This window comes from Lygodium microphyllum, chromosome 28 (assembly GCF_053477565.2).
Source record: "Lygodium microphyllum isolate KBCC chromosome 28, Lygodium_microphyllum_v1.1.10, whole genome shotgun sequence".
NCBI lineage: Eukaryota > Viridiplantae > Streptophyta > Polypodiopsida > Schizaeales > Lygodiaceae > Lygodium > Lygodium microphyllum.
This window is the reverse complement of record NC_141162.1, coordinates 27,533,854-27,554,963: the sequence shown is the minus strand read 5'-3', so window position 1 is coordinate 27,554,963 and position 21,110 is coordinate 27,533,854. Positions and strand designations below refer to the sequence as shown.

Here is a 21,110-nt window from a genome sequence, read left to right as displayed (position 1 = left end):
CTGTCCAGGGCTAGTGCTTTGGCTACTTGGTCTATATTCTTTTGCACGTAGTCGTTCCAGTCTAGCTCATCCAAGGTGTGGGTTGCCACATTCTCCAACACATGCACACTTATTCGGTGCATGAGGGAGTTATAGTTATGACTGGAGAAGAGTGAGCGCACCAATTTTTCTTGCATGCAGGTCTCAGCATCGGGGATATCCTGTATGCTGACACCGTCATTTGTCCAAACATCCTCCCTCTTCATCTTAAGCATAGCATACACATCTCTCTCATGTTTTTTCTCCACCTTAGGTTCTAAACCCAGTGCCTTCTCCACCGAGGCCTAGTTCAATGGCACATGCACATGTTTAGCATTCTCCCCTCTTCCCACAGTGCAGTTTCGCATTCTTGATCGAGGTTGTACGTTCTCAAAAATCCTACACACTTTGTGTGATCAGGCTCCTGCGCAAACTTCTCCAAGTACTTTGAGAGGTTACATTGTTCCACTACTCTCCTTGCAGCCTCCTCCTTTTTGGCTACCACCTTCTCGAGGTTGTGGATACTGTGGAACTTAGCTGGTTATAAGCACGGTTTTCTAAGGTCGGTGAGTACGATCTTGTTGTGATATCTTTCGTTCCTGTCATGAACCATCATTCTTATTAGTGCTTCCAAAACAGTTATCTGTTGAAAATAAAGACTTCATGTTTGTTGAATGAAAACATTTAAGCTCCAACATAAACTTTTATTTCAAACTTGTCACCCTTTATTTTAAAATTTTTGTGACATTTTTCCTCAATCGTGAGTTAACATGTTTCTTTTCTTTCTGCGTTTAAGTAGACTGAGGTTTTCATAGTGGTATGTTTTTTCTTATGTGTTCATGCAGTTGCTTGATTTTGATTGGTTCTGATTTAACTCATGTTATTGATTTACTCTCACCCTCCCCTTCCGCATTTGAGAAGAATCCTTCCTAGGATTGAAGGCTAGCGGGCCAAGGGCATTTAGCGTGCAGGTCGAGTGTTTACTTTCACATGAGCCAAGCATAGAAGTCTAGATTGTACTCCAACTGAGCTTCGCAGACTTCAACTTTTAATCCTTTGAAACATTATTCCCATGGGGTAGCCACATACGAAATGAACATATGCAATTGACACCAGTTTCCTTTAATGAATCTTCCGATACACTGTTTCTATAGCCTACAGGGCAGCCACACATGAATGAATGCATCTAACACCAGAATCAACACAACAATATTGACAGTGTATATAACACCAATGAATTATAAGAGCAATGCGGATCTAGGTGCAACCATTAAGTTACAATCCACTATCAGCATTGTAGAGGTAGGGTAATGTACTACACTGTCGTTGGTGTGTTGATAATTGTGTTACAGGCATTAATTCATTCGTGGTTGCCCTGTAGGAACAATGTGTTAGAAGATTTATTGAAGGAGATACTGGAAGCAAAATAGTGTGCATAATGTCATGGATTGATGAAGGGAATTTTAAAGCCAGTGAGATACTGACAGGTGCATCATACTACCAAATGTATCTTTAATATTCTCCTCATTGGAAAATCAAAGGAGCGGAGGGGGTGAGCCTCAGCACTATCTTCCACGGGGTCTTTAAGACCCCAGGGAGTTGGGATCAATGGCTGTCATTGACCCCGAAAAAAGGCACGCATTCGAACCGCTACTTTATGCAAAAGTAAACCCAACCACATTTAAAAACTTACCCAGCAATCGGAAACCCAACCAACCAAAAAATGGGAGTTGATGGAGGAATGGCGTCTCGAAATTCGGGGTTGTTTGCTGCCACATACAAAAGTAAACCCATCCCAGGTTTATAAATGCAACCAGCTGGTGAAATTGATTGCATGGGCTGCCAATGTAAGAAGATAATAGATTCTGTGGGGCCCACTATCTCTAATACAAGTTTTTGAATCGTAGAACAAAAGTAAACCCAGCCATTATAGTGAACCCAACCATTAAAGTAAACCCGGTCTTGGATGTAAACTGTCCCGACCTGGAACCGAAAGCCGAAAAGCTCTCGGTATTACCCATAGGAAAATCCTGCACGCAGGGCGCATTCGTGTCATGTTGTGAACGGAGGTTTGAGGCCCATATTGCTACCGCATACAAGCTCACGAGATCATTGGAACAAAGGTTTGAGGTTCATATTGTGATTTCTTGCTCATGGCTTCCACTACAAGGTGCATATCTCTCTCTCTTTTTTCCTCTCATATTTGCATTGGATGCATTGTGACATTGGAATGATGTTTTGGTGATATATACGTATGTAGTCAACACGCATGGATTATGGAAAGTGACATTGAGATCGATGATCTCGACACCGATGAAGAGACATCAGATGGATCATCAAGTGATGAGGTTGAGATGCTTGATTTCTTAAGTGGAGACAATGATTCGGCACCACAAGAAATCACCATCAATGCACCAAGCCCAGCTACCTATACCTCATCAAAGTACTTCTCTTTCAATAGAGAGACTTACGGCTTGATGGTTAGTGATTTGAGCGAGCAGAAGGCCATCACATTGGAGATGCTCAAGCAACTCCATAGGAGGGAGTTGCTCGACTTGAAGAAGTGGAAAAGAATCAGAGAAGGTCTTTGCATTGGTAGAAATGGCGATGGACACATTACATTGGCCTTGAAATCAAAGCCATCATTGCGCATTGGTAGAAATGGCGATGGACACATTACATTGGCCTTGAAGAAGTGGAGAAGAATCAGAGAAGGTCTTTGCATTGGTAGAAATGGCGATGGACACATTACATTGGCCTTGAAATCAGAGCCATCATTGCGCATTGCATGTATAGAGGAGTGGGAGAGCATATTCCTTGAAAATCACATAAATAAGGTTACAGGTGCTCATGAGGGTATCAATGCCACAATTGATTCCATCAAATCCACATGGTATACTGACTTGAGAAGGCATGGCATTCCTCTTGCGTATGTGAGAGATCTCATCGGTGGGTGTACTTGCAAGGTGTTCACAAGGCCCCATGGTTATAAAGGCCCATTTCTATTTCATGGGAAGGTTCTGGAAAGAAGAGCACCCATCTTGGAGCTTACTGTAGATAGATCTCTTGTCGAGCGGAGGCTTCAAGAAATCATGCTTGAACACAAAGTTAGGCTGGGTAAGGTCCGCTCGACCAAAAAGCATGGTTTAGGGAAGACAATAGTGGAATATGCATGTCATCGCAGTGGTAGAGCAACTCGAAAGGGCTCCCGAATCTGTAGGTTGTGAACCTCGAAGAAATGTGGTTTCCCTTTCAAGGTGCAGATCGAGTACAAAGACAATCTCCATGATGTCACTATACGGGTCCATGGACCACACGAGGGTCATGTACCTGGATCTCGTATTGACTTGTATCACTTGCCGATGCATCTAGCTGTGATTGATTACTGCAAGGATGACCTGTTTGACGTTGGGACATGTCGCCACGTTGCCAAGATGAGCCTAACCAAGGAGCGGTTTCATTTGAAAAATGCATCTCCATTGGATCGTGTCATTTATAGGTTCTTCATGATACCAAGGGAGGTGCAGACACTATCATACCAAATGCGAATTGAAGGTATGCTACCTTCTAAGCCATTGCCTCTATGATATTAGGTTGCTTTTGAGCGTCAATGTTCTGCGTGTCGTCTTGCTCTGCAGGCAAACTTTCAAAGGATGATTGGACGGCAATGTATTTGGAGGCTCTTCGTCTACGAGATCAAAACAAGGTATTTGTCATATTCTCATTAATGTTTATAAGCTGTGAAAATTAGTACATCTATTTGATAGTATCATCTACATGGTCTTTTAGGTACTCTATTGCCAACCATACAATCCTCATGCAAAAGAGGACAAGGACAAACCATTCGTACTGATAGTCCAAGATGAATGGATGTTGCAAATGAGTAAGAGGTTCTCAAAGAACAATGCTGGGGCAATCGATAGCACATTCAAGACCAATGTGTTTGGTCTTCTGCTTTATGCGGCGGTTTTACCAAACCAACATGGGTGGGTATTCCTATTTGGTTTATGCTATGCACTAGTGACAATGGGTCAAACCAAGAGATTATGGCTTTGCAAATCACCATAAGACTAGTCCTCTCTAGGATGGGAGATATTCGCCCTCCTGCCCTGGTGATTGATAAGTCCCAGCCAGAGCTGGAGGCGCTCTCGAAGGTTGTTTTGGAAGACCCTCATTGTTGGACCACTGACTACCTTGGTGGCAACAAACGTCAACATGCATGCCATATTATTCTATGTTGATTCCACACAAAGAAAGCATGGGTTGAAAATCTCTTGCCACAGGTACATCTTTTCAATATCATTTTACTTTTAAGCATTACCTTTTTGTGAATTCCATGAGCTTGACAGTGAGTACTTCACATGTTCTTGCGTGAATCAAGGTCCCTACAGATGAGCGTGATCATGTGTATGCCTCTTTGTCCAATCTTATGCATTGTCCTACAGAGTCATAGTTTGATGATATGTTTGAGTAATTGCTTCATCATTATTCCGCTCATCCAAATGTGGTCCGATATGTTACTAATGGATGGTGTGGGAAAGATTGTATTTGGCGTGCAAGATGGCCCAAGTTTGATCGCATGTTTCCACATGGCAATGTCGACACAACCAACCTCATTGAGAGACTTTGGCAATATATCAAGTACACTCTACTTGATACTAGGATCAATAGGTTCATTTTGGATCTGCTGCACGCCCTTGTTGGTGACTCGTCATCGGGGTCTAGAATGGGTGGATCGGTCGACTCTGGAGTTTTTCAAGCAAAAGCAAGAGATAGGTAATGTGGTCAATTTCCTTTCTATTTCCACATTTGACCTTTCCTTGAAACGCATTGTTGTCTTATACATGTTTTTTATGCCAGCTGATTCTGAGCGCTTCAAAGTCTATGGGTCAAGCACGAGTCATACGGCCAGATTGACAGCAAGGGAGAAGATTCTTCAGTGGTATGAGCAAGATCCCTCCTCTCTTCAAGTCATTAACGAGGGGACCATGTTGTTTAAAATAGCGAGCACAACCCAACATGCAAAATGGTATTATGTAAGTGTACAATCAAACTACTGTGATTGCCCTGATTGGTCGACTGACTATAAACATCTTCATGGTTTGAGGCTCATCTTGAAGAGATATTTTCCTCACCTTCATGAGGTTCTCCCCATCATCGATAGTGCGCATGCCTTTGATGACATAAAGGAAAGACCAGGTGGCGACGAAATCCCAGGATTGGAGAGACCAGGTTTCGATGGTGGTGTGCAGGAAGGGGATCTCGTGTCCTCCATCGCAGACTTTAGAGGGCTCCTTCAAAGGATCGAGGATGGGATTCCATCCTACACAACGGCACAGATGGATGCTTGTATGCACCAATTAGAAAGTGCTAAAGAGTCTCTTGTTCACATGTTCACTCCACAGGAGATTGACATGTCTAAAAAGGGCGAGATCTATCAGATCCAGGAAAATGTCACACAGACACGCCTAGGGCATGGCAAGGATCATCGTCATCATCCAAACGAGAGAGGGGAGTCTTCATCACAACCCAAGCGTCCATCTATCACAGGCGTGTTAAGGTGCAAGCATCAAGGAGGGAGGGGCCGTGTGAGGTTTAGCCCAAAACCTCGCATATATTTTCCTCATTGCTGCACCAAAACATTTTTGGTGAACCCTCTGGTAGTGTATTCATGCCATACTTGCCATGTACTGCTCCCTCTATCCTTGCAGTATGCTCCTCGTCCAGCGGATTCTATCTTGATCAGCAGGGCGGTGCGACTGTATGGTGAGTCTTACATTGGCACTTGTCGTATTTTGTATTGCACCTACACCAGTGAGAATGAGGATCGACAATTTTCTCTCTCATTCCCTAATGGGTCCACGATCACAGAAGTTTTGGCATCTAGGTCCAGAATTTTTGTATTGTACACATGATTATCCATTTAAGTGAAATCCCATTGGCATCTCAACTTTGGATTCGTCTCTAACAATGTGTATGGCAAACTTTGCATTCGTCTCTAACAATGTGTTCATACAAACTTTGATGGTAGAAAATTTGCATATGATTGCATAATATATGGCAAATGACAACAATTCATCATGGGCACATAGATACATACAAGGAAACTTTACATATGCAAATGCCACTCTTGGTCCTCTTTTTTGGCTAAACGTATACAACAATATTCACCTCCAAGGATAGGTCATAATTTCAATATAAGCCTAGTACTTAGATAGCTCTAGAACTTTAAGACTTGTATGTAGTTTTCAAGTTCTCATTTGAGCTAAAAGAGGATTTAGGATTTCTTCTTAATCTTGAGTTTTGGAAGAGTTAAACTTCCACACCTTATTTGTGTCCATGTACCTCTCCTCCTTCTTTCTTATGCAACTCTTCATTAAACCTTGGAAAAGCATAATCTTTCATTTTGCATTTGAGTATTTTGGTTCATAGCTCTTTTTAGTTTACTTTATTTCATGTTTCATGGTTGGAATTAGCTTAAAGATCAAGTATTCAGCAATGTGTGTTAGCTTATGGGTGTCCTAAAGGTAATGCTATGCCTCAAAAGAGAGTTGAGTGAGTTGAGTTCAACCCCCCTCACTTAGCAATTCTAAATCTATCATCAATTTTAGCCATGTACATGAAACAAAGAACTATGTTGAAGCGAGTTGAGTAAGACTATGTCAAACAAAAAGGCATGAACAAGAATGCAGCATAAGATAATGTCTCTTAATATTCAATAAGTGTTGCATGTAAATGGAGGAGAATAGCTCCACGACATTCTAGTCTCTCTCTCCCTCTTTCTCTCTCTCTCTCTCTCATACACACATACACACACACACACACACACACACACACACACAAAAGTGAGTTGAGTGAGTTGAGTTCAATCCCCCTCACTTAGCAATTCTAAATCTATCATCCAATTTTAGCCATGTACATGAAACAAAGAACTATGTTGAAGTGGGTTGAGTAAGACAGTGTCAAACAAAAAGGCACGAACAAGAATGCAGCATAAGATACTGTCTCTTAATATTCAATAAGTGTTGCATGAAAATAAAAGCATGTAGATGGAGGAGAATAGCTCCACGACATTCTAGTCACACACACACACACACACACACACTCTCTCTCTCTCTCTCTCTCTCTCTCTCTCTCTCTCTCTCTCTCTCTCTCTCTCTCTCTCTCTCTCTCTCTCTCTCTCTCTCTCTCTCTCTCTCTCTGTGACATAATAAACCATGACACAATAAACCATGACGTAATAAACCCCAAACCATAGCATAAAAGCATTACCTTGACATAAAAAGACTTGACATAAAAGAAACCTTGACATAAAAGAACTTAACAAAAGAAACCTTGCATAAGTATCATTACATAAGAGACCATAAGACCTTGACAAGTGAGTACATGTCTGCCGCAAACCATGACCATAAGTGAGACCATAAGTCCATGACTGCCACAAACCAAGTAAATGTTCATAACCATATAATCCACACAAGATCACCTCTTCAACACTCCAAGTGCCCACTGGTAAAGGTCCTCCTTCAAAGTTGTAACATATGCGGCATTGAACCATTTTTTTATTAACTGCAATACGATAAGTTGATTATGGATTGACGTATGCACACTAGACCATTCAAAGTCGCATAGCAAAAGCAATTATACCAGTATAGGCTTACCCAGTTATTGGTTGGTTTCCCAACCACGCCACCCTCGATGAGTAGTCTTATGTAAGCCATCACGTAGAATCCACAGTCTACTGTATTTGTTTGTTGAGGGGCCTGTGAAAAGAGATTCTAGTCATCTTTATGTGAACAACCCTATGTTACATTTCTAAGTGACAATATTACTTTAACACTATAGTGACACACCTTAATGTGGACGAGCTTCATTTTATCCACGTCCGATAGAAACTTGGCGCATGTTGGGTCTGTACAAAGCCTCGATAATGTAAACACTGTCCTGAAACACAGACACAAAAGCAATGAACATAATACATATGTGACACAATATATTACATGGATGCATATAGATTGTTAAGATACATATGTACATAGGGTAGACATTCCGTGAAATCAGTGTATTCCAACGAGTCAAGGCATAGGATGGCGCCCTGATCACTAGGTAATTTTTCAACCTTTTTTAGCATAGGGTTGAAGATCACAAAAAGGCACCAATGTGACTTGTACATCAAAGATTGCTATTAAAACTAGTGCATCAAAGGGCTATGATTTGTCACTTTCATTAAGTATGCATGCATGAACTACAAACCTAAATGTGGCCCTCGTGGGATCGCAGCTATCAAAGTAATTTCTCAATGATACACCATCGTCTTGTGGCTCAACTATATTGATGTATGGAAACCACAGACTATCCACGAAACATACATCATGCACGTGCTCTCTTGGAATCACATACTCCATCCAACTATGAATGAAAGCTAAAATTAGTTTAGTAAAATAACAAAAACCCTAGCCCTAATCATCAGGCAACCACCAAGAAAGCTATAACTAGTTTAGTAAACTTACATGGCAACAAACTCATAGTACGGGTGGATGCTTCCTCTACGCACCGCAATGCATCCAACAAAGCATGGTCGACATCCACACGGAGTTTTGAACATAGAGCCACGAAATCGATATGTACGGAACTCTCTAACCTAAAATAATACCAGAAAGCAACCACACACAATGCAACCAAGCATAAATACAAGAAATACAACACAATGAAAGCATTACAATTAATAATAATGCACCTTGAGATTGTACTTTTTTGCCTCCTCATCTTGACAGGAGAGCCATTCTTAAAGATGTCAACCGAACTACATCCAATTGTGAATATGCAGCGGGGTGCGTCGCTTGGATACTCAAGAGGGGAGAAGATGGTGATTGAGATGGGTCGAGGTGATAGGAGGAGTGATGTGAAGCACTTACTCCCCTTGCCCTACAATGCCATAACCATAACCATAATCCTAAAGTATTAATCTAACATGACATAACATAACCATAATCATAACTATAATCATAACCTACATAACCATAGCATAACCATGACATAACATAACCATAATCATAACTATAACCATAACCTAACATAACCATAGCACATCCTAGCATAAGCATAACATAATCCATAACCATAACCATAAGCCACAAACTTGCCCATAAACTAACATGAAAATCCATAACATCGCCAGTGGATGGAGTACCAGTCCGCAACAAGCTATCCATCTCCATCTGAAAGTTTTGCTCCGCTGTTTGCAACTCAGGATGGTGGTCTAGAACTTGACCCTCATCCTCAATATGAGGCACATCCTCAGACTCTCGTGTGCGAGGCCGTTTCTAAGGAAGGCAACTTGTGAGTGAATATACATATATAAAAAATGATAAACTCAAGGCCAAGGTAAAAAAATTACATTTGCATATGATACTATAGAAGCGAAAACAATATCAGATAAGAGACTTACATGTTTTTGGTAGCCATCCGCTATTCGACTCTGAGTTCTCTGCACACGCTCATCTATTTTGGAATCATATTTGCCTATCTGTCTACTCGCAAATGTCTCCACATACTCCTGCCTCTCCATGGCACGCTCAGCATCTTCGAGTAAGTCCAATAATGAGCTTGCTTTCACATACTGAGCCTTCTCGTACTTACTCCGGGCCAAACTCAATTTTCTTTTAAGGTTAGAGAACCAAGCCTCTGCTTGGCGGCGCCAAGCACCAACAGTATGGCGAGCATGCTGTGTGCCTATGGGACGGCCGGTCTTTCGACATGGAATATCAAAGTGGATACTATGCTCATCCTTCAAATGCTCTATCATCCTTGCCCGTCTCTTTATGTTGATACGCCTCTTCGGACAAAGAATATCAACACGGCATTGACGGGCAAGAGACCCATCAGGCAGTGTGATCTCCATGTACGGTGGGTTTTCCTATGTAAAACGACATTCTATTAAGTATCACATCTTAAGAGTATGCTTACTAACAATATCGAAAGTAGAATAAACACTTACCTGAGTGTAGCTCGGCACATCTTTTTCGATGGATGTGTGAGATACACCTGCCGTTGCAAGAACCCCTCTACGAGCACGACGAGGAGATGATACAACCTAAATAAAAGAAACGAAACTACACAATATGTGAGAAATCAATAATAAACGTCAAGAAAACCCTAAACTAATATTAAATAAGACATCTTACTCTCGTATTTTTTCGTGAATGGACATCCAACGAAGGATGGCTGCGAGTGCGTGGAGCCATTTGCCGGATGTAAAAGCGTGCCTACCTACTCATAACCATAACATAATCCATGTCACAAAACAACAAAAAGTGAGTAGTTTCTAACTACTCATAACCAAGTACATATAAACTAAGTACAAAGGAAGTGAGTACTCCATGACATAATCCATGACACAGTATCGTCCATAAATACTCATAATCCATAACAAAATCCATGTCACATAATCCATGATAAGTACGTTACAACAAAAAGTAAGTAGTTCATAACTACTCATAACCATGACATAAACCATATAACATAACAAAATCCATAAAGTAATCCATCATGACAAGTACATGACAACAAGAAATGAGTAATTCATAATGCTTCCCAAATATTGTGAGCCCCATCCTAGATTAGCAAAATAATCAACATGCTCTTCAAAAAATGAGTAGCATGGCTTACTTTTGTGGACATGCTCGATGAAAGACCAAAGATTGAATATCTCATGATTCGTGACCAATGGTGGATGCCACATCCAATCTAATGACTAGATGTGTTCTATTTAGTAACAATAAAAAAGTCCATCCATCAAATAATTGATGTATCCTATTCAAAAAATTGGTAGCTATTAATAGTAGGTCAGATACCTCTAATGTAACAATTCTTCACCAAGTTATCACCTCACTACAACCACTTCCAAGTACTAGTGTCTTGCCTTATTGTTCCTAGTGCAATAATATAAATTTTGACATTGTAACATGGTTGTTGGGCTTCCTATATGATTCCAATTAATGGATTTTGAGAAGAATTGAGACTCAACACATTTGTACAATTCCCAACACTCGCCAAAATTGACCTATATCGATAATCTATAGGTAGATCTATGCTTTGCACATGTATTAATTGCCATATTCCTAATGGTATGCGGCCATTAAGTAGATTTTGGGACATGGAAAAAGCTAAAAGTGATGATTGGTGGGCTTACAACTACATCAAAAGGATAGTCCCATTAATGTGGCTGCAACCAAGATCGAGGTTCTACATTGTAATCATATTTGAAAATGACATTAGGCTTGTGACTACATTAGGGGTAGTCCCATTACTACGATTGTAACCAAGACTGAGGTTTTTTGTTGTAATCATATTCCAAAATGATAGTGACGTTAGCAACATAGAGACCTAATCAACAAACCTTGAAAATGCCAAGTGATGGCACTTGGACTATGCTATGGTTGTTGGGCTTCTTATATGATTCCAATTAATGAATTTTGAGAAGGATTGAGACTCAACACATTCATACAATTCCCAACACTTGCCAAAATTGACCTATATAGATGATCTATAGGTAGATCTATGCTTTGCACATTTATTAATTGTCATATCCCTAATGGTATGCGGCCATTAAGTAGATTTTGGGGCATGGAAAAAGCTAAAAGTGATGATTGATGGGCTTGCGACTACATCAAGGATAGTCCCATTATTGTGGTTGCAACCAAGATCGAGGTTCTACATTGTAATCATATTTGAAAATGACATTAGGCTTGTGACTACATTAGGGGTAGTCCCATTAGACTTGTGACTACATTAGGGGTAGTCCCATTATTACGATTGTAACCAAGATTGAGGTTTTTCATTGTAATCATATTCTAAAATGATAGTGACGTTAGCAACATAGAGACCTAATCAACAAACCTTGAAAATGCCAAGTGATGGCACTTGGACTATGCTTAGCATGTATGCAATATGGTACTACTAACTCCAAGCATTGGCACTTCCAACATAAGTAACTCTTCCAACATCAATATGTTTGCATCCAAAGAGAGCATTGTTATGAGATTATTGTGAAATTATACAAAAGGATTGAAAGATGCAAGGTTTCCCAAATATTGTGAGCCCCAAATACTAGTCTAATCCATATTCAATCACATTGATACTAGTCTAATCCATTTTATTGATCGAGGCAATCAACCAAGAGCGAGAGACTAAGACAAAATGAGACAAGGTGTGGCAATTTATGAATAGATAAAAAATCATTACGTGGTGACATGAAAAGGTGACAACATTCTAATACATCGTATTGCCTTGAATCCTTCAAAGGCACCAAGAATACATAATATGGCTTCAACACACACAGAATTTAGGATCCTCATCTGTTGCATATTGAGACATAGACAGTGAAGCGTAAGACATCTACGAAGAAGACAACATGATGAGGATCATTACCTTCTGTCCTAGCCCGAAACCAATAAATAGAGACTCCCCCAAGCCCAACAAAGCGCACTCGAACAGCGACTAGCCGCAAGTCGTAGGCCTTGACGTGCTCTCCCACGATGCAGGTAACGGGACGTGGTTGACCACAAATGTGCGCTCCAGGTATGCAGAGAAACGGCTGTTTGAGTGGATAAGGGTTTTGCATAATCAAATTTGTAAACGGGGCAAAAGATGTCGCTTGAGTGGGTTGCGATTTACAAAGACATGTATGGAAATTGCACGTGACCAGTCCGCAGAGAGGAACCACTTGTCATAACAAACTAGTCCGTAGAGAGGGTGTTACCACGCATGCAAGGTCAGCTAGGTAGGCGAAGAAGAACATGTGCCTCCTGTGACGGCCTGTGTAGGTGAAGAAGAACGGGCGCCTCCTATTTTGCTTGTGTAGGCCTGTGTAGGCGAAGAAGAAGGGGCTATGTGTAGGCGAAGAAGAACGGCGTCCAGTGTAGAATGGCCTGTGTAGACCCCAGGAAGCAAAGGATAAATTGGGGGGCCTATGCAAATGGGCGCCTCCTGCCAAAACACAGCTGTGAAGTCGCGAATCAATGTCAAATACATAAAGGGTGCTTGCCTAAGCATGAAGCTGCTTGGCAGCTCTTTGCACTACAAAACCTAGATCTAAACTCACCTGAGGGCTTCGAGGAGGGAGAGAGGTGCTCGACGCTCGTAACTCGACGGTGGACGGCAAATCGGGGACGCTGCAGCCTCTTGTGACGCAAATGAAGACGATAGAACGGCCCTAAGCAGCGAGCGCGTGCCTCCAACCTCTAGGGCTAGCTGGGCAAGGCTGCAACATAGCTGAAGACGCTGAACTAAGAGTGGGAGGGTCTAGCTGGCTGTCTAGCCCTAGGCCGAGTGCGCACCTCTAGCGTCCTTGAACCTGTTGGAGAGCACTAGTGACTACAAGGTCCGTAGCTACTAGCTATATCAAAGGTGATAGCATGGCACACGCTATTGTGGGTATGAGAGAGAGAGAGAGAACGGAAGGAATGGCATTCGTGAGAAACAAGGTGCATCTGCAACTTCGCATGTGCACACGTGTCGAGGCCACCCTGTTCGTTGGCGGCGCTACATTCTTTGGGCCCCTCCCAATTATAAGGAGTTAAGGCGTCTCCAGTTTCGCATGCGCACACACTTCTCCCCAGTATCATCGACGGGCACTTTTCTGGCTGGACAGGTTTAAAATTGTGGGCGGGCTCACGAATTTAGGATGGGTTTACTTGAATGTGGATCGACGTCCGCGATGTGGTCCTGAGGAGGGGGGTCAATGACAGCCGTTGATCCCAACTACCCGGGGTCTTAAAGACCCCGTGGGAGATAGAGCTGAGGGGGGGCGAGAAAGCACCTGGTAATTGCTCCTGTACAGCTCAACAGTGGCGGCGTGTGCGAGCAGCATGTGATGAGCAGCGATATAAGGCTCAGGAGTCAGTGGAGGAGTTTCCTGCAGTGCAATTGTAAGGCGGCAGACCTACACTGCATCTTCCGAGGGGGCCCCACGCCCCCGCATAAGCAAATGCAACATAGTCATTGCCTTCCTCCAATGTGACCCAATGTTTCACTCGATCCCCAAAAGCAGCGAAGCAGGCATTCGCATAATTCACAAAGTCATCACTCCCAGATGCAAGCTTTTTCAGTTGAGTCTGTTATGGCGTGCATCATCAAATTATTAGGTGGTACCACTTTTTGAGAATATATATATGGCATCAAAGCAAGCATTTTAACAACTGCATATGATGCTATAATCACTGGTTACAACAAGTTTGGGTCAACGTTTCACAGCTCATAATAACAATCTTACTCCAACAAGTCCATGATTTAGACTCACATAAACAACGGGCTCAGCAGACCTCCATAAGCATCCTCCAGGACTTGTGGCATGTCTTGCTCATACAGAACAAAATGAGGCTCAATCCCTGCACCCACCAGAAGCGAATGAACGTATCATGATCTAACTTCCAAAACTTAGCAGCTGCCTGTATTGAAGCACACAGTTATAATTCACCTTGGACTATCATCTCATTAATCGCATCATTGTAATGCGCAACTACCTTCTCGTTCAGCTCACCAGTGCCATCTGGAACCAGGTGTTTGGACCTTTGATCGGTAAAAGGACTAGAAACATTGCTACGAAATGCTCAGATTGGTTCTGCATGAACAAATTAAGGTTAGGGCATTGATCAGTTACTTGGGAATATCCTCGCCCAAGATATGGAGATTTTGAAGGAATCCATTCCCAAATCTTTCACTAGTCCAATGTCTTCCTGCCACAAATGGTAGGTCCTCCTCTAAGTTATACCACTTGTTTCAAGAAATGAGAATGGAAAACTAACTCACACAGCCCTGGTAGTGAAAGCTCTCTCTGATTCAGAATTATACCTCTATGCCTTTCAGTTGGTTAGACTAACTTACAGTGTATTGATAGTAGTGGTTGGTGCCGTTTCGTTTGCAGGAGTGGTGTCATCGATCACAGTTCCTGAGGTCAAGATATGGAGTGAGGAAGAGTACATGGTGATCATACATAGTGGCGTGGGTTAATACTGTAGGATTCGATATGGATAGATATATTAGCAGAGCAATCAAATTACTGAATGATGAGAAGCTGGGCTGTAGATGAAGATTAAGAGAGCAAAATCAAAATTTACAGGGTGATGAGAAAGGACTTGTAGATTTATAAAGAAGTAGCTAGTACCGTCTTGCAATCAAATTACTGAATGATGAGAAGCTGGGCTGTAGATGAAGATTAAGAGAGCAAAATCAAATTTTACAGAGTGATGAGAAGCTGGGCTGTAGATGAAGATTAAGAGTGCAAAATCAAATTTTACAGAGTGATGAGAAAGGACTTGTAGATTTATAAAGAAGTAGTACCGTCTTGCGAAGCGTAGGCATCCCAGAGGCTCACTTCTTTGCCGTCGGCGGTGGTAGCACCCTCGTGCTGCGTCGACGACATGTAAGCACAGAAGGATGAAAGACGCACTGTTACATAAATGCTTAGAAAAGGGCTAATTAGATGCGAATACTTCATACAAAATCTCAGAGCCTTTCTTTGGACAGTTCTCGTTTCTTGGTACAGTGGCGGTTGGCTGCTGCAGAGACCAGAGATGGTAACTGCCTGCAGAGATCAGAGATGGTAACTGCACTTGCAATATTCAGTGGTAAGAGTGGTAATATACCTTGAAAGCGGCCCAAGTGAGGGATCCGAACTTGAAGTTGTCAGGGAAGGCCTTGCGATCGATGAAGGAATCCTTGGGAAAGCTGAGCTGGCTGTGTAGATAGGCTCGGGCATGCGAGAGGTGGTGGGCGTGCGGCTCAACTTCACAGAGGAGGAGAGAAAGCGGCTGCAGGGTCAGTGGACTTCATAGGCCTTAATGCTATCACGGCCATCTATGCGACCCGCGATGACGAGGACCACACCAACAACACAGGCTACTTCCAGGACTGGCAAGTCAAGCTCACAGGTCTCCCACAAGGAACTTTAGACATTGAGCTAGATGGCAAATAGACTTGTATCTAGTAAATGGAGAAATTTTTCTAGTAAATAGATTTGTATCTAGTAAATGCAGAAATTTGTTAAGTTGGTAACTAGGGTTTTTTAAATTGGATCTGGGTTTTTAATTTTACTCGATAAATGTGAAGCTATACCTAGTAAAATAAGCCTCTATATGGTAAAGGGAGATGAATTTGTATATAATGCCTAATATAGCCATGTTTACTCGAAAAAATTACGAAGCTATGAATAGTATAATGTGTATGCACATTAAACCAATTTTCTTTTGTATATAATATCTAACTTAGTCATGCTAAGTAATACACACCACAATCGATAGGCTTAACCATCAACCATGTAGACAATCTCAAATACAATGTGGATACACACTTGTAATGGATATGTTTGTATGTATCCAAAATATACATGTGCTCTAAGCATTTTGATAACTTTTAATTCCCACACAAATAGCACAAATAGTTTATATATCAACAAATAAAATTAAAAAATATAATTTTCTTAACAACATAAATATTTCATTGTCACATTAAAACAAAGAAGAGTCTCATTCAATTTAACTCAATGACATGGCTCTAAATCTTGAAATTACCCTAAAATTCCCCCCCAAGTGTGGAATATACCTAGCATCAATACAAGCACAAACAGTTATCAAATGTTATTTGAGCCCCCCAAGTGTGGAATATACCTAGCATCAATACAAGCACAAACAGTTATCAAATGTTATTTGAGCCCCTTACAAACTAGAAGCACACCCATCCATTAGCAAAACAGAAACTCTTGAAATTGTAATAGCTTTTTCCTTAAATGAATGGCATCGAACCTCATGAGTATGTGCAAACTTGAAGAGGGGAGCTCTTAGTAGATGATCATGGCATATAGTCTATCGACTAGGCCAGCTGTATTAAGTGCCCTAAAAGCAACATTTCCTACTGACATGTGGCATACAGTCCCTCTTTCATGCATGTAGCATGTTCAGGGGGGTGCGTGAGGAGTAAGAGATGATGGAACATAGAGCACAAACATAAAGCAATAGAAGAAAGATCATAGGATGGAGATTGATTATGCTAATGTTGTCATTGCTAGCATGAACATCGAAGAGCTAGAGAAGAAGGTGTGGGATGACTAGAAATCTTTCAGTGAGAAGAAGAGAGTCACAATCATTAGGAAAAAAATGAACTCACAAATGGGCCTTTTAGCCCCCCCTCTCTCCTCCTTAAAACAAGGAAAAGAGGAGAGAAAAATAGTAAAATAATCCTCTTCTCTCTCCACTTTTGCAATCTCGTTTTGCCTTTTTTATATTATCTACAGAGATATACTCAGATTCCTTCTCTCTCTTCATTCAAGAAGTCTTTTTCAACCAAATTTTATATTAAAAAAGGAGTTAGTTACAGGAGTGTGGTGCTTTGTTTTCAATGCAAAATGATTAGTATATACGAGGCAATTGATTTTTAAATCGAGAACAAGGAAAATGAAATTTCGAAAGTTTCTTTTAAGATATTTTGGGGATTTTTTATATTCTAGCTTTTGGTCAAAAAACAAACCAACTGGTCAAATTTCGTGTTTTTAGGAGATGTTTTTGGAGGTAAAATAGAAATGTCTAAATTACGAAAAGTCTTGGACATCCCTACCTTCTAAGCTATTTTCCCCCATATCTATACTCTCTTATAGCTCTATTGTGACCTCTTCTTTGTGTTTATGCAACCTTGATTAACAGAGTGAATTACCTACACCCTCCTTTCCCTTGGCACCTTTGTGTGCCTCTCTGTGCATCTCCACTCTACCTCCTGTGATAACCAAGTAAGCTCCCCGTTTTTATTAATAGTAAAATAAATACATGAAAGAAGGAGCTGCATATTGAGGTAGAGATTGAATATGCCCCATTATTCAAAAGAACCTAGCGTACCAGTGAAAACCCTCAGGTTTTGTAGAGTTATAGACAAATGGGATTGAAACATGTGGATTTGTGGGTTGATGGGGGAATCTACCAAATTGACCTCTTAAATAATAAACCTCCAACTTTCTCAGGAATCACAAATTTGCTGAAGTATGTGTGCGAGGGTGAAAATGGGTTACTCGGTTATACTAGGCGGCTCAATGATCAGGCGTTCAAAGTATTTACAACTTGCGAAGCAACCATAAAAAATTACCATGATGTGATCACTGCACATTAACTTCATATACAACAGCTCATAGGACAAGTGGTACAACTGAATGACACTATAATTCAACAAAACAATCAAATTATTTCAATGCACGACACTATCCATGACATTGGTATCTCATATGAGGAGGCGAATGCACAATTAGATGACTTGAGAAAGATCAACAGTAAGCTAACACATGAGCACAAACGAAAGAAGAATCCAATTAATGAGTTAATTGTGAATAACAGTTAGTAGAAGGGACGTATCAAAGCATGTAAGGTAGCTCAGAAAGAGAACCTAGGTGAGGGTGAGGTTGGATCGTGTATTAGTAGATTGCTAAAGGCAAGTATATTGAAAAACGCTTTGAGCAATCCTAAGTTTAAGGCTGTGAAGGAAAAGGTGATTGAGTGCACATTAAAAGATGTGTCAAATGAGTTCTCAACTGTGGATGCACAATCTATTTCTGACAGGATCGGTATTAGCACAACGACTTACTCAAAAATATTCAAAGGTGTGAAGGCTGGGTTTGGTCGTGTGCTGAAGAGAAATAGAATCGTGTCTCTTACTCAACCTTCAAAGTTAATAGAGGCTAGATGGAAACTTAATACAAAGGTTTTGGAGTTGATAGGAGATCCGATGCATGTTCAATGTGTGGAAACACTAAAGGTTGGGACAAAAAATGCATATGAGGTGAAGTTCACCAAACTCAACAATTACTATTTAGATTTGTACAAGGTGCAGTCGGCAATGGTAATGTACTACAATATGTCTGTTGAGGAATGTAATGGTAAATTGCAGTTTGTTATAAATTTAGATGAAAGTGAGGTCGTCAAAGGAGTAAAGCTTGAAAGAGTTAGTGTAACTTTGATGAATAGATCTTTACAATTTGACAAGAAAAGCCCAGGGAACTTTAGTGTTCAATTTGAGCACCATGTGTGGTGGCTCGCTACATTTGAAGTTTCTGAGGAAACATTTGAGGTGCTACAACTGTTCTTTATGCACACAAGCATTCCAAGCATCATCGATCGTCAGGAACATGGTGAGATGCTCTCGGTTGTAGGGTATGGTCAATGCTTGGTTGAATGGCATCTTGCAGGAGACTTAAAAACTTTAAAATGCATGTGTGGAATCTCCAATGATACAAATACAAAGAATCTATATCTATATTGCTTGATAGAGAGGGTGGAAGGAAAGGAAGGAAAGAAGAACTAGCAAAGGGTGACAAGTGCTACACCGACGTGCAATAGAGAAGATCCCACTTGGAAGCCCATCTTCAACATTCCATTGGATCGTATTCACATTTGTTTATTGCATGCTTTTGTCAAAATCATGGAGAAACTTGTATATTAATACATTTGCTTTGCTTATAGGATGCAACCAGAAAAAGAAGCCATTGCAACGTGTAGGAATGTGGAGCGAGTGCTATCAAAAATTGGGCTACACAAACATCAAGTGACAATTGAAAAAGATGAGAAGAGATTAGGAAAATTTGGTAACTTGCCAAAAAATACTTGCTTTGGAGGAGCAAAGGCTAGGAAGTTTCTCTTAGCACCCATTAATGAGGAAGGGAATGTCACGGTTCGTCGGTGGCAGCAGGACTACGACGGGTGGAAAAAGTTACATTTTGCAGTTTCCCGATTGAAGTAATGGAGGAAAAACAAGATTGGCCAAAGCTAAGGTTTGGATAAGTCTTAATAATTTGGCTCCCTTACTTCACAAGATAGTGTTTAACAATGAATATAAGCAAGAATTTATCAATGTTATGCATAGCTTCTACGAAAACATGGTGGAGCATGGGGCAAAAGCTCTATCACACCTTACATGGTGCATACTAAATTAATATTTTAAAATTGTATGAATTGTATAAACTATTAAGCATAGTTTTACTCATGTGTGATATGTGTCTTTGTAGTAGGCACATGGGCCATACTTTGTAGAAAAGGGAAGCATCAAAATTTGGTCCACACAAGGGATAGAAAATTCACATTAATGGATAGCGTGTGGTGCATACCAAAGAAAAATTGATCATGGTGGAGGAGTGAATGGTGGCAATCCAATGATCCAATTGCTATCTTGGTAGTATAGGATTATAGTAGTGGATGAAGCTAAACTCTCGCAAAAGAAGAGAGCAAATGAAAGTGCTGATGAATTGGTTGCAGACATGATGGAATCATGTCGTGTCACTAAAAGAGTGCATTATGAAGCCTCAAGTGCCAAAGAAAACCATGCCAAGTGGCTAGAAACAAGGCTTCGACAAGGCAACAAATGGGTTTGAAGAGAGCTAAGATAGAAAGATGAACAATGTGTTCAATATGAATGCAATTCATAGTTTAAGAGAAAAAGAGAGAGTGTGCATATATGTGAATGAGTCTTACCGTTTAGGGTTATATAAAAGAGGGTTTCACTTTCTATCTTATTCATTGAGTTCTCACATCTCTTGTGTAGGAAAGATGGCTAGGTCTAAGATAGTTGCAAATAAACTTTCTCTCAGAGCCCCATATCGTGTTCAGCCCCTTGGAGCATCTACTAGCTCAGATGCACCCCCTTCTCAATCTAACCCACCTTCCTCAAGCCGCCCTCACAAGGGTCCTCCTCAGCATCCCCACAAGAAACACAAGTGGAAGCCAGGTATAGTGGCCTTGAGACAAATTAGGAGGTATCAACGCTCTTTTGATCACATCATTCCGAAGGCGAGCTTCTCGAGACTTGTTCGCGAGATTGTGTAAGACCTCTACTGCATAGAAAGCAGGAGGTCGTTTTTGGCATAAGGTCAGGATAGACCTGATCACTTCACAAAAGATTGTCTTCATGCTCTACACTGTGCTGTAGAGGCCTTTTTAGTTGACTTGATGACTGATGCTCAACATTGTGCAATACATGCGAAGCGCATCACTATAACTCCCAAGGACTTCCAACTTGCAAAAAATATTCAAGCAGCGAAGGATGCATTCGTTCCAATGGAATGAACACAG

General features: G+C 41.0%; 1 protein-coding gene and 1 pseudogene across 2 annotated transcripts; one reads left to right on the top strand and one right to left on the bottom strand.

Annotated features, from left to right (window-relative positions):
- Positions 1-3,685: 3,685 nt before the first annotated feature.
- On the top strand, positions 3,686-4,471 carry LOC148011275 (uncharacterized; annotated as a pseudogene).
- A 2,813-nt stretch (positions 4,472-7,284) lies between these two features.
- LOC148011274 (uncharacterized) lies at positions 7,285-15,936 on the bottom strand. 2 transcript variants are annotated; one of them, XM_087670468.1, is made up of 13 exons: positions 15,660-15,936; positions 15,355-15,421; positions 14,899-14,962; positions 14,492-14,635; positions 14,315-14,402; positions 10,200-10,284; positions 10,013-10,108; positions 9,464-9,931; positions 9,171-9,338; positions 8,753-8,940; positions 7,869-7,959; positions 7,677-7,778; positions 7,285-7,584 (listed from the first exon to the last, which is right to left on the bottom strand). In XM_087670468.1, exons 6-13 carry the CDS (start codon positions 10,257-10,259, stop codon positions 7,498-7,500), a joined length of 1,260 nt encoding a protein of 419 aa, XP_087526594.1. In that variant the 5' UTR covers positions 10,260-10,284; positions 14,315-14,402; positions 14,492-14,635; positions 14,899-14,962; positions 15,355-15,421; positions 15,660-15,936; the 3' UTR covers positions 7,285-7,497. The 2 variants fall into 2 exon arrangements, 1 of the variants encoding a protein (XP_087526594.1); XR_015689340.1 differs by lacking the exon at positions 7,285-7,584 and adding an exon at positions 8,526-8,656 and having other exon boundaries at positions 7,732-7,778.
- Between the last annotated feature and the right edge of the window lie 5,174 nt (positions 15,937-21,110).

Bases quoted from the DNA above. Each gene is read 5' to 3' on its own strand.
- LOC148011274 (XM_087670468.1), bottom strand. From the start codon at position 10,259: ATGGCTCCACGCACTCGCAGCCATCCTTCGTTGGATGTCCATTCACGA. The intron at 7,960-8,752 runs GTGCATTATTAT...TCTGTGTTTCAG, and splicing joins CAAAAAAGTACAATCTCAAG to GACAGTGTTTACATTATCGA. The intron at 7,779-7,868 runs GTGTGTCACTAT...CTCTTTTCACAG, and splicing joins TGAAGCTCGTCCACATTAAG to GCCCCTCAACAAACAAATAC.